Below are 12,219 nucleotides of genomic sequence, written 5' to 3' on the forward strand. Positions count from 1 at the left end.
TGGTGTTTTCATTATTGTCATTTTAGGAAGTTTGGCACAAGCAACACTAGAACGACCTTGCAAGCCAGATATTTAAGAAGAGTTGGGGAGGGAATGAGATTCTAATCCATGTGAGAAGGAACCAGCTTCTGTAGCCAGCAGACTGGCCACGGGGGTGGGGTGGGGGTGGCGGAGGGGGGGCTGCACGTGCGCACAGGGGCGGGGTCGGGTGGAGGGCACAGACAGGAGTCAGAGCCAGTGGGGGGCAGCGCACAACATTTATTGAACTCTGCCATGGTGCAGAGGCGCTTCCTGGCCAGCCACCCCGGAAGACGCCTGGGGGCCCACACGTGCGTCCCCAGCACGTGACGTGACGACTCAGTGAGGTCAAGACTCCAGCACCCACGGCCTGACCTGCACAGTGGGTTAGGACCCTGTCCTCCGTTCTCCTTCCCCGCAACAGAGGGAGCGCGCCCCTGCCCCCAGCGCAGGCCCGGTGGGCACGTGGGAGCGAGCACAGGCTTCAGGGAGCAGAGTCAGCACGGGGTGGGGGGACAGCTGGGCGGGAGCGAACCCGCTCAAAGCAACCACGGTTCTGGGAGAGACGGCTTGGGGGAAGTGCTGTCGGAATGTCAAACCAATTCTTCAACAGGTACACTGACACTAAGGGACAGTATTTCTAAAATGTCACAGATGGGAATGCCCCCAAAGCATTTAAAATAATTAACACTGCATGCCAATGCATGAACAGACGAGCATAAATTAATTCCCAGAGAGGTATCGGGGACAGAGCCTGGAGCTGACACAGAGAGAATATAGATTTGCTCTGTTGGTGTGTATGTCTACGGCATATAACCTTCGTTAGTAAAGAAAACCTCTATTTATATTTGCGACGCAGGGCAGGTGGGCGGTCTGTACAGAGTGTGCGAGCCGGGTGGAGGTCAGGTTCACGGAGCGGAGGCCGAAGGGCAGGATTAGAGTGCGCCCATCCCAGTGACCTCAGACGTCAGCCTGGAAGACACAGAAGCACAGAGGAGACGGGTCACAATGTTCTCATAAAACGGCTCCAGAAGCGAAAGGCTCACCTCGTGTGTTTTTGTTTTTCTTAAGTTTATTTATCTTGGGAGAGAGAAAGGGAGCAGGGGAGGGAGAGAAGGAGTGGGAGAGAGGGAATCCCAAGCAGGTTCTGCGCTGTTAGCACAGAGCCCGACACGGGGCTCGAACCCACTCGAACCCACGCACCGTGAGATCATGACCTGAGCTGAAATCAAGAGTCAGACCCTCGGCCCACGGAGCCATCCAGGCGCTCAGCCCTGTGTGTTCTTATAGCCTTTGTGTCCGTCTCCCTCTTGGCTGTGACAGATGTGTGGCCATGACTGGAGACCAAAGCAGAGCAGAGGGAGGAGGACCCACCGGCGACCAGGTCGGCGGGGTCTGCCTTCCCTGTCACCACATCAGCGGAGTGACAATAACCCCATGGACAAGCACAGGCCACCACAACCATCTGTACGCAGCCGCTGCAGGAGGGGCACCGCGGAGTGGAGACCGCCTTCTGAGAGCCCAGACGTTCCGAGTTAAAGAGGAGGGTCCTGCCTCCCCGGGTGTGGTCACGTGCTCTCCGACATGAGCCTGGGCAGGGCAGCTGAGGTGAGCGTCCCAGCCCCAGGACCTCACCTGCCCCACGGCCTAACCTCTGACCCTCACACAGTCCCTGGATCCGTTGCTCAGCGGGGTCTGGGTGGCGGGGAAGGGGCGCGTGGGAGCAGAATGGCCCGGTACTGTGATCTCTGAAATCACATAACCGAATCGACCCAAGTGTGTGGCTGACCCTTGGCCTTCCCGGAAACGCTCCGGCCTGTAACGACCTAGCCCTGCACTGGAGATGCTCCATGGTGAACGGTCAGGTGTGAACGTGCAGAGGGGGTGTGGGGGCCCGGGTCAGTGTGGTGACTGTCTCCATCACGCCCACCCCCACCCCTGGCCAGGAGAGAGAAGCCCCCAGAGGGGACAGGGGTCCGGGCTCCCACCAGAGCCCTCCAGTCCCCCTGAGCACCCTGTCTGCCAGCAACACGTTGGGCAGGGCCTTGTGAACACTCACCTGGCATTGATGAGGTACTGGGCAAGGCTGATGTTGGCTGGGGTCCCCGTGATGGTGATCTGGCGCTCCGATGACCCTTCTGTGGCATTGGCGATTTTGATCTGAGCTCCAGACATCTGTCGAATTTCATTGATTTTGGTCCCTTGGCGTCCAATTATGCAGCCTATTAGCTAGAAAAAAGGACAGAGGACTTCCTTAGAGAAGGGACCCCACCCCAGCTGAGTGTGCACAGGGCCCTGGGGAGGCTCCTGGACAGCCTAACCTTGGTCTGCGCCCCACTCCACGAACTCCAGGCTGCCGACGGCTGGGCCCTGCCTGGTGCCCCTGCTGCCACAGTCCTGACAGGTCCGCAGGCCGAGAGGCACCTGCTGTGTCACCTGCCCTGGTGTCCTTCAGGGCCTGGGCACCGGGGAGCACGCAGATGCCAGCACCAGGGCCCTCTTGGCCGCGTCCTCGGCTGGAGAAGTGTTTGAAGCCAGTTTAAAGCTTGTTGCTGCCTAAACCTGTCTCTTGATGAGCCTGGGTGAAAGTCTGAGGACGCATCGGATGTTCCCTTTCCTTCCCACCGTGTGACCCGTTTAGGTGGGATGCAGTGACCTCTGGGCACTCTGGGCCATCTGAAGGAGTAGTCAGTCATCATGAATCAAGCAGTCAGAAGGACCAGAGCCGGGGCCCCTTGGGACACAGAGGCAGCCACGCATGGGGCCGGACGGCAGCCTGGGGTCTAAACCAACTCTCTGTGGGGGCCCACCCTGCAGTGTGGGGGCAGTAGGGCCCCAGAGAGGCCTCCACAGGGGGGCAGCTGGCACCTCTGGGTGTTTACCAAGGGCAGAACGGGGCGCTGCCCTTAGCCAGGGGCCGCCGAGGGCAGCTCTGAGAGCACACACGGGCTGGGGCGGGCCCGGGGCAGCCCTGTGGGGAAGCCTCCTGTTCCAGCTTCAGAGCCGTCCGACGGAGGGGCTGGAGACGGTGTGGGACGGTGGGCGGGGAGGAAGCCCATTTACACACGACGCACCTCAGCACCTAGGCAGTGACCGCAGCTCGTGGGGACACAGGTGCATCCCGACTCGCTCTCGCCCCTAAGGTGACCTGCAGCATCTCAGTTCTGCTCTCCTTTCTGGGGTTAGGTCGGCTGTCTCACTGCACCATCAGTCTCTCCAGACGTCCAGAGAGACGCATCTGCTCCAGAGCTGCCCGGCTTCCTCTACCTCCTGCCCCCATCTCCCGAGGCCTTGCCCCCACCCAGGCCCCGCCCACTGCACACCAGGCCCCACCCCTCGAGGTCTGTGAGAGTGACTTCCAGGGTCACCCTTCTGGATCTTTGACTTGTCCTTCCCCGGCCGCAGAGGAATCTTGAGAGCGGCTCCCCAGTGGGGCAGGCAGGTGACAGCTGGGCATGTGGGCTGGCATGGGGGCAGCACCGGCCCCTGATGGAGGGAGCGTGTGGGGCCAGTCCCCAGAAGATGCCAGTGCTCAGGAGGGCCCCTGGGCTTCCTCCCCTTCCATCCTCACACTTTGGCCACTAGCAGCCCAATCTCCCTTCTAGAACCTTCCCCCTTCAGTGCAAGTAGCCCCAGCTGAGCTAAGAGCCTCCTGCAGAACCGGCTTGTCTTCTCCTCCAGTAAAGCCTATTTGAGGAAATGATCTCTGTCTGGCATGAAGACCCGCCTTCTCTCAAATATCTTCCTCTTCCTATTTTCTTGCTGAAAACGTCCTGACGCCCAGCCCTTGATTCTTCCCGGGGGCCTCACACCTGAGGGGCCCCGAGCTCCCCTCTGCCGGGCTGGGGGCTCAGCCCCGAAGCCGCCCCTCACTCCTCACTCAGGTGGAACACGTCCCTCTTCCAGACAACACTGAGAGCACGAGCGCTACCGACAGGGACATGGGGCTGAGTACACGGCTCTCGTGGCTGGTGGCTGTGTCCTCAGCAGCTAGAAAAGGGATGCGACAAGTAAGAGGCCTCCCTGATCTGGCGGGAGCAGCTTAGGGGCCCTGCACCTGGCCTCTCTGGGTCTCCTGACCCTGCGGGCACCCAGCCCACGCCCAGCCCTCTGCTCTCACCGTGAGCCCCAAGAGGAACCCAAAGGAAGGTGACAGAGATGCTTTCAAGTAACACGGTCCCTCCTAACTGCATCCAAAGCTGAACCCCAGAGGAACCGCTGTCTGAACCTTAGGTCTCTGGGTGATGTGGGTGGGGACCGGGGACAGGGCCCAAGTGTAGGGTAACCACATGCACGGCGACAGCACGGGCCAAGTGAGTTCTGAAACAGGCAGTGAGCACCTAAAGTGACACCAGCCCAAGGCCAATGATACCAAGGCCAGGGGAGTACAGGACCACCACCACAGGCAGCCCCACACACGGCTGCCGGCCCTGACCCCAACTGGGTCCCTGTGGCCTCGCCGGCAGGTGGCCGGACTGTGGAACCTACATGTGACTTAGGTCACTGCACGTGCCTGCCATCCAGAGGCTGTGGCGACATGTCGGTGTGGGCAGGACCTCCCTCTGCAGTCTAGCTTTGACCAGGGACAGAGATGTGCGGTATGGCAGGCGTGCATCTGGACATGGGCTCTGGGCACAGGTGCCTCCCCTGGGGCGGGGGGGGCACGAGAAAGTCCCCAGCAGAGCTGTCACAAGGTCTCCTCCCAGGATGGGCCCCCTCAGAGCACGCGGATCCAAGAAGACACCCTCCCCCGGAGGAGGCTGGCAGCACGGCGCTGTGGGCAAGGCGGCACGTGTGTGCCCAGGATGCACCCCGCTCTCCCAGACAGCCTCATCCTGTCCCGTTTGCCCCCTGGGCTCATCTCTGCTTAGAAGGAAGGCCCGGACAAGAGGAAGGCGCCTGTCGTTAGTGCAATGGTTTCAGCAGCGGCTGGGAGGAGAAGCCCCACAGCAGAGAGTGGTCCCTACAGCTACCACGTGGGTGAAGACTGGGGGCTGCGCAAGGATCGTCACGCGGGAGGACGGAGCAGGGAGCCCCGGGAGCAGAAACACCCTCCCTTGGAGGACGCAGGAGCACGTCACCCATGAAGGCTCTGGGCCTGCGGCTGGCCACCAGGGCCCCGACGAGGGGGTGTGTCCTGGGGGCGGGGGGCGGTCCCTTCCTCTGGCCCTATGCCTCACTCCTCTCCTGCCCTACTGCTCATCTCTGTCCACACTCACGAGGGACCATCCCCTGAAGTCACGACTCCGTGCTTCTCTTAAGGAAGAGGCGGGACTTCCTGCCCAGCTGGTTCAAGGGGCAAAGCAGTGAAGGATCCTCAGGAAAGGCCTCAGTTCTAGGGTTGAAGAGGCCAAATGACAGGTGAGCTGGGAAGGCCACGTCGCCCACACAGCAGCCTCCTCTGCGGGCATGGACAGCTGTCCCTCCAGGACACGTGGCCCACACCTACCCCGGTGTCTTGGTTTGGGATCAGAGTCTGCATCTTTAGGATAATCCAAGGGTTCAGAGGACAAAGTGGGTAGGGCTGAGCATGTGGCTCAGCTGAGCCCTGGGCGGGAAGAGGCAGTGGGCACCAAATACAGGCATCCAGACACACCCGGGGCACCCTGCTTGCGGGAACCCCAGACCCCCTGAGGCCCGGGGTGCACGGGGCAGGTCCACTCCAGAGCATTCCTGGACCACCTGCTCCTTAAGGGCCAACGCTGAAGCAGGCTCTTTAGATGGGAGACTCGGGGGGTCTTGGGCCGGTGGCCAGCTCTGGCATCTGAATCCTGAATAAAACCCTACCCCCCTTTCCTGTCTAGAATCTCAGGGGTGTGACATCACATGCCGTCTGTGGACATTGCACCTAGCCATGGGAAGGTGGGGAGTGGTCCCGGGCAGGGTGGGGGCGGGCGAGGGTTCAGGCATACTCACATCGTTGGGAATGGTGAGCTCGTGAGTACTGGCCGGGGGGCTGACGTCCAGACCTGGGCACACCAAGGGGACACGGTTAGCCTGGTAGCAGGTGGCTCATGTCAAGCCCAGCACCCGCCCACACGGCTCACATGGGCCCAGGCTCTGTGAGTGAGCTCAGTCCCAAACTGCAACCAACCGCTGGAGCCCCAGCTTCTCTCGAAACAAGGAAAAGAATGCCTGAGCATGGGCACCTCGTGGTTTTACTCCTGTGCGTGATGGCTCGGGATGCCCTTCACAGACTGCTGGGGGACCCGTGCTGAGCGGCTCTTTGCATGTGTGTGTGTGTGTGTGTGTCCCTGGGCTCTCGGCCCCCTCTGCACCCCTGGTCGTGTGTGTGTGTGTGTGTGTGTGTGTGTGTGTGTGTGTCTGGGCTCTTGGCCCCCTCTGCACCCTCGGTCGTGTGTGTATGTGTGTGTGTGTGTGTGTGTGTGTGTCTGGGCTCTCAGCCCCCTCTGCACCCCTGGTCGTGTGTGTGTGTGTGTGTGTGTGTGTGTGTGTGTGTGTGTGTCTGGGCTCTCGGCCCCCTCTGCACCCCTGGTCGTGTGTGTGTGTGTGTGTGTGTGTGTGTGTGTGTGTGTGTCTGGGCTCTCGGCCCCCTCTGCACCCTTGGTCGTGTGTGTGTGTGTGTGTGTGTGTGTGCATGCGTGTCTGGGCTCTCGGCCCCCTCTGCACCCCTGGTCGTGTGCGTGTGTGTGTGTGTGTGTGTGTGTGTGTGTGTGTGTGTCTGGGCTCTCGGCCCCCTCTGCACCCCTGGTTGTGTGTGTGTATGTGTGTGTGTGTGTGTGTGTGTGTGTGTCTGGGCTCTTGGCCCCCTCTGCACCCTTGGTCGTGTGTGTGTGTGTGTGTGTGTGTGTGTGTGTGTGTCTGGGCTCTCGGCCCCCTCTGCACCCCTGGTCCAGCTGCCCCTAACTGCCTTCTGCCCCGAACTGCTCTGCGGCCCAGACAGCCCTGTGATGCAGCGGTGAGCCGACATCGGTGTTCTAAGTGCAGACACAGGCCTAGTTGGTCTCCAGGCCCCCAAGTTTTAGCTTTGCCAGTGTCAGCTCAGGGCCTGCCACATCAAAGACCACTTCTCAGATGACTCACAGGACAGGATCCGCTTTTGCTCTGGAAACAGGGTCAACAGAGCCCGTGCTGGGCAGGCTCCCTGCCCTCAGCACTTGTCTCCTTGTCTGGAGGCATCACAAGCACCGAGTCCACAGCGGACACCCCCCTTCCTCCCGGCAGGCCCCACGCACGTCCGAGCGCGGCCCAGACCCCGGAGTCTGCACACGCAGCCAACCGTCGCAGCCCGGCTGGTACCGTCAGAATATTCCAGAGCCCCAGACCTCTTGTCTCCCCGCTCCTGGCTCCTGCCTCTGTCCCTGCCCCTTGGTCTACTCTCCACGGGCCCAGAGGGTCCTAAGGACACACGGGTCAGATGCCTCAAGACCGTCCCAGACCAGCCGGCAGGGTCCTGCCCCCACCACGGCCTCCTCCCCTCTTCCTGCATCTCCTATGGCACTCGTGTCCCCAACACCAGATGCACCGCGGTCCTCAGTCTCTGCCATGAGAGACCCTACTGGGGTCCGTCTTGCCTGGGCGGGGAAGGGGGGGGCGGTCAGTTGGCATGTCCTGAATGAACTAATTCATCCCAAATTGTCGTCTCCTTTTGCCAAATCAAGTTTCTGTTCTTTATCGCGTTCTTTTCACAAAGGCGCTTCCAGTACAATCACTTGGTTGTTCAAGCGTCTATACACATTCCATAAATAGTGACACCCAAAACGTCATTTAAGAGATTTCCTCAGTCCTGTCTGCATCCTTACAGGAACTCCTGAACAGCCTCATCTGGGTCGGACGTAACGACAAGAGTCCCATCGGTTCACCTTGGTATATTTTGATCCGGGGGAGGAAAGTATTAGACTTCTCTTTAAGAAGGTACTGAAATTAAGCTGGTGATTTGGAGACACATCTGCTCTTGTGGCTCAGGACCCCGTGCCCCAGCAGGGATCCTCTCTCACGATATGCTGACATTCCACGTGCTTGGATGAGTCAAGCTTCGCCACGCGGGCCCGAGCCGGCTTTGGGAGCAGCGGGGACGTCGCCCCTTGTCACCACACATCCTACTCCACTGGCTGCCATGGTGGGACATGTGTGTGTGCACGCTCTCCCTGTGGGTCCCACGGGGCCTCGGGTGGGAGGTCATCACAGGGACCCCTTAAAGAGGTCGTGTGCACATGTGCCCCGTGTCCTTGGGGCCCGCAGGCGGTGCTGGGGGAGCCGTGACAGGGGAGGTGGGTGGCCGGCAGGATGGGGGCCGTGGGTCCCGGGTGAGCCAGGCCCTTGGGTCCCGGCCGTCTCTGGAAGGCAGTCGCCGGGCAGCGGTACAAAACCCCGTATAAACGGCAGAGGGCTCGCAGGCACACGTGCGTTACCACCTAGATGTGCAACTCAGTAAGGGTCGGTATCTACATCCTGTAAAAGTTTGTCTCTAATTCCCATTTGCTAAATTCTGCATGAACTGAGTTAAAGGCTGCACCGCGATGGACCCACGTGGGGCGCTCTGATCATCAGAGCCGGCGTCTCGGCCGGAGACGCCCCCAGAGCCCCAGGCGCACAGCTAGGCTCTGGGGCCCAGAACACACGGACGGGGTGACAGCAGGCTCGCGCCGGGAGCGCTGCCCTCCTGCATTCCCTTTCAGCTGGACACTTGCTCTTCTGCCCCGACCCTGAGCGGGACGGGGGAGCGGGTGGCGCCTCACGGGGAGACCGCTCCGCCCGCAGCAAGCTCTCAAGTGGCTTCGCTCCCCACCCGCCCTGGGTACCGGGACCCGCAGACCCGCGTCTGCCCTGCCACAGCCTAGGCGCATCTTCACGCAGCCACAACGGGTGCAGACAGATCGGGCCCGGGGGCCTCTGCTCCCTGACGGCGGGCCGTGTCTCCTACAAAACGCGTCCCCGGAAAGCACACGTCATGGTAAATTCTTTCCGGCGGGCCCCCACGCGCCGTGCCACCCAGAGAATATGTGGCAACGCAGACGGTGGCCCACCACGTGTGGGGCCTTCAGTGGCCATCAGAGACTTGGGACTGACCCACTTGGCGGACACGGAAGCTATGAACTGCACGTGCAGGCCTGGCGCCGGCCGCTCGGGCTCTGTCCCCTGACGGCACTGGCCCCTCGCTGAGGCGCTCGCAGTCCCCGTGGCAGACGCGATCGGGCCTCCTCGCCCCTCCTCCCGCCAGGTCAGTGACCCGGAGCCCGAGCAGGGGCGGACGCATGGCCTTCTGGGCCTGCTCTCTCTCCGTTTAGTGTGCTTTTGTTTTACCTGACGACTGGCCCATCAGATTTTGAGCTTCTTCGGAGGAGTGTAAAGGCAGCTTTTCTCCTGGAGAGCAAAGAAGAAACAGATTTAATGTTTTGCCCTCAAGGAGATAAGCAAGGTCACTTCAACTAGGGAAGCTCAAAATCTGACTGGCGCATGCACGGCAGACCAGCATGGCCGTGTGTTGTCACCCACTCGGCCACCGAGGCGATGCCCTGCCGTCATCCGGGAGGAACGCACGCCCAGCTGGCCAGACAGTGCGGGCTAAGGCCCACCCCCGCCCCTGTGCCAAGTAGGGTGCCGATCGTGACCGCGCCCCGGGCCGGGGGCTGGCTCATCTCAGTTTTCCCCGGGGCAGGGCCGGGTGCCGTCCCGGGCAGGCGTCACTCCTGGGATGTGCACCGGCCTCCTGCAGAAGGGCATCCGTCTGCTCGTCTGAGCTCTTGCTCCTGGAGAACAGACTTCAGGGCTGGCCAAGTGGGTGGTGCGTCCAGCAGGAGGGACCTCCAGGACGCCTGTGTGCAGTGGAGAGCAGGCATGGACCCGAGGGGGCAGACGGGACATCTCTTCCCAAGAAGGCCAGCCGTGAGGTGACTACCCTACCACAGGAGACACACGCAGACCTCCCCGCCCGGCCCTCTGCAACGTGCACACTGCTACACTGTGCCCTTGGCATCCGCAACTACAACTGTACCTGCTCTGCTCACCGCCCTGAATAAGACCGTTCAGAAAGAGAGTCCCCAGGTGAGAAGAGAGGAGGTCAGAAAGGGCAGCTGGGTACGTACCGGGGAAAGCGGGGTTGGTCTGTCCGAGGGGAGGAAAGGGGGTTTGCTGCATGGCCAGCTGGTGGAGCTTGGTCAACTGCTGGGGTAGGAGGGACACGAGAGCTAAGAAGATTATTGTCATCGAGCACAAGTCACACCAAATTAAAAAGGCAGTAACAGAACGTTGTACAAATAGATAGAGAGGGGCCATGCGGACACATGGCAGACGCAGAACTCAAGGACTTGGCCTGGGAAAACCAATGGGCCTCTGGGCGGCGCACCCGATTCCTTTCCTCTCCTCGACTCCCTGGCAGCTCACACAGGCCTGGCGGGCGGCCACCCCCAGCCCACAGCCAAGCGCCGGACGTCCAGCAGGATGTCCTCGGGCCTGCTCAGGCTCAGGGCCTGCACCGCACACTCTGGGCAACGCGCTCAGCTCCCAGCCTCCCCTGGACAGCAGGGCCCACGCGAACATGTCCCGGCCCCGCTTCGGGCCGGCCCTGGACTCCGTTCTGGAGGCAAGGACGGGCCCTTCCCGGAGCCCCCGGAGGCCAGCAGGAGGGGGCCCTCGGGGAGGAGCAGGCGTCCCCAGTGCCACACAAGTGTGTCGGGGAGGCAGCAGTGGTGCCCGAGGCGCAAACACCCGAGACACTCAAGAGCCTTCACAGATGGGCCTCACGGTGATAGAGGAACGGGTCGCTGGCAGCTAAGACAAACACCACGGGCCCCTTCCCACTGTGGGGAGGGTCACGGTGTCCCTGACAGCCTGCCCTGGAGAGCCCCTGCCCTGTCTGCCGTGCCCCGTGGCCGCAGTGGTGGGCACCGGGGCTCACCGTGCGCGGGGCCGTGCGGTCCAGGCTCTTCCGGCCCCCACAGGATGACGTACCGCGTGGACCCCAGCTACAGCTGGGGGCCCAGCCGTGACCGACCCATGGCCTCCTGGTCGTCCCTTTCAGGTGGACCCCTCGCCGTGTGAGCCCCCGGGATGTGAGGCAGGCTCCTGCAGCGGAGGTGGCCACACCCGGCCCATCTTTCCTGGCCGGCTCCTGTGACCTTGCCATCAGAGTTTGTTCTCTTTCCCTTCCTGGAAAGGGGGAGTGCCTCGAAATGCAGCTTTCTGCCTGTCTTCTGGGGTGCTCCCTGACCTGTGGCACTCGGGGTGGGCCCGCCCAGGGAGCACTGGCCACACCTCACTCAGTGGGGCCGCTCTGGGTGCAGGTATCATGCCCAGGGGTCCTGAGAAATAGGTCAGGGGATGTGGTGACCTGGGCTCAGATTCAGCTCTAAGAGTCCCTGACGAGGTGGTGCAGGTCAACGTTGTCCCTGGGACTGGGGGCTGACCCCGCCCCCGCTGCCCCGCCCCCCTGCCCAAGCCCTGACATCGCTGAGCCTGACGTGACCTGAGCAGCTCTGCACCGAAGCCCCCCGAGGAAGGTGTTGGAAGAACACACCCCGGAAATACCGTCACGGGACACTGCCGGAGTCACAAGGGACGAGAGGTGATGCATGGCCTGCACCGGCTGTGCCTGAGGCACAGCAGGATGACCCTGCGGGGAACGTGCCTGCAGAACACATTGCAAGCAGCCTAGCGAAGCCTCCTCTTTCAGGGACGAGCAAGAAAGACAGCAAGTCCCTGCAGGCTGAGGAGGGGGTGACACCGTCCGTCCATGGCTGAGGCGCCGCCCAGGGGCCGGACCGCAGACCGGTCCCATGAATCTGCCTCTAGCCGATGGGACCGGGAGCCGCGGGGCCGTGGGCCCTGCGTGCAGCAAGCACGGGCCACCGAGGACACCCGACAGGGGTGTGAACCCACCTCAAGGGGGAGTTGGAAACAGGGCTAAGGTTTCTCCACCAGGCAGTTAACTATGAGTTCCCAGGATGGAGGAGGGAACCACTTCCGGAGACGGCAAGCGGGAAGCTGGAGCACAGGCCGTGCACGTGGGGACACGGCGCACAGTGCACTCTGACCACCGCTCGGATTTCGATGCAGATGCGGTGCTCACCTAGGAGAGCGGCCTGCCGTGTGACCGGACCCCTGGGGGCTTCAGCCCTTGGCCCAGGGGCGGCCCTGGTGCGACGAGGTCTGCTGGCACCTGCTGGGCTTGGGGAGCCCTGGCCGGGCTGCTCTGTGCTCCGCCCACAGTAGGGCCCTCTCCTATCTGTCCTGAGCCCCCGA

General features: G+C 62.1%; 1 protein-coding gene across 21 annotated transcripts in view; it reads right to left on the reverse strand.

Annotated features, from left to right (window-relative positions):
• Positions 1-238: 238 nt before the first annotated feature.
• The window catches only part of PCBP3 (poly(rC) binding protein 3), a 276,340-nt gene continuing 264,359 nt past the window's right edge, over positions 239-12,219 (reverse strand). For 8 of the 21 annotated variants that reach the window (XM_023238609.2, XM_045036487.1, XM_023238600.2 and 5 more), the window contains 5 exons: positions 10,065-10,143; positions 9,283-9,342; positions 5,935-5,987; positions 2,078-2,247; positions 239-990 (listed from right to left, as the gene is read on the reverse strand). In XM_023238609.2, the coding sequence (XP_023094377.1) occupies positions 954-990; positions 2,078-2,247; positions 5,935-5,987; positions 9,283-9,342; positions 10,065-10,143 (399 nt within the window). In that variant the 3' untranslated portion in view covers positions 239-953. Of the gene's footprint in view, positions 991-2,077; positions 2,248-5,934; positions 5,988-9,282; positions 9,343-9,369; positions 9,795-10,064; positions 10,144-12,219 lie in introns of those variants that run through there. The other 13 variants (XM_023238613.2, XM_023238599.2, XM_023238607.2 and 10 more) reach the window with 7 other exon arrangements.

This window comes from Felis catus, chromosome C2, assembly GCF_018350175.1.
Source record: "Felis catus isolate Fca126 chromosome C2, F.catus_Fca126_mat1.0, whole genome shotgun sequence".
NCBI classification, from domain to species: Eukaryota; Metazoa; Chordata; class Mammalia; order Carnivora; family Felidae; genus Felis; species Felis catus.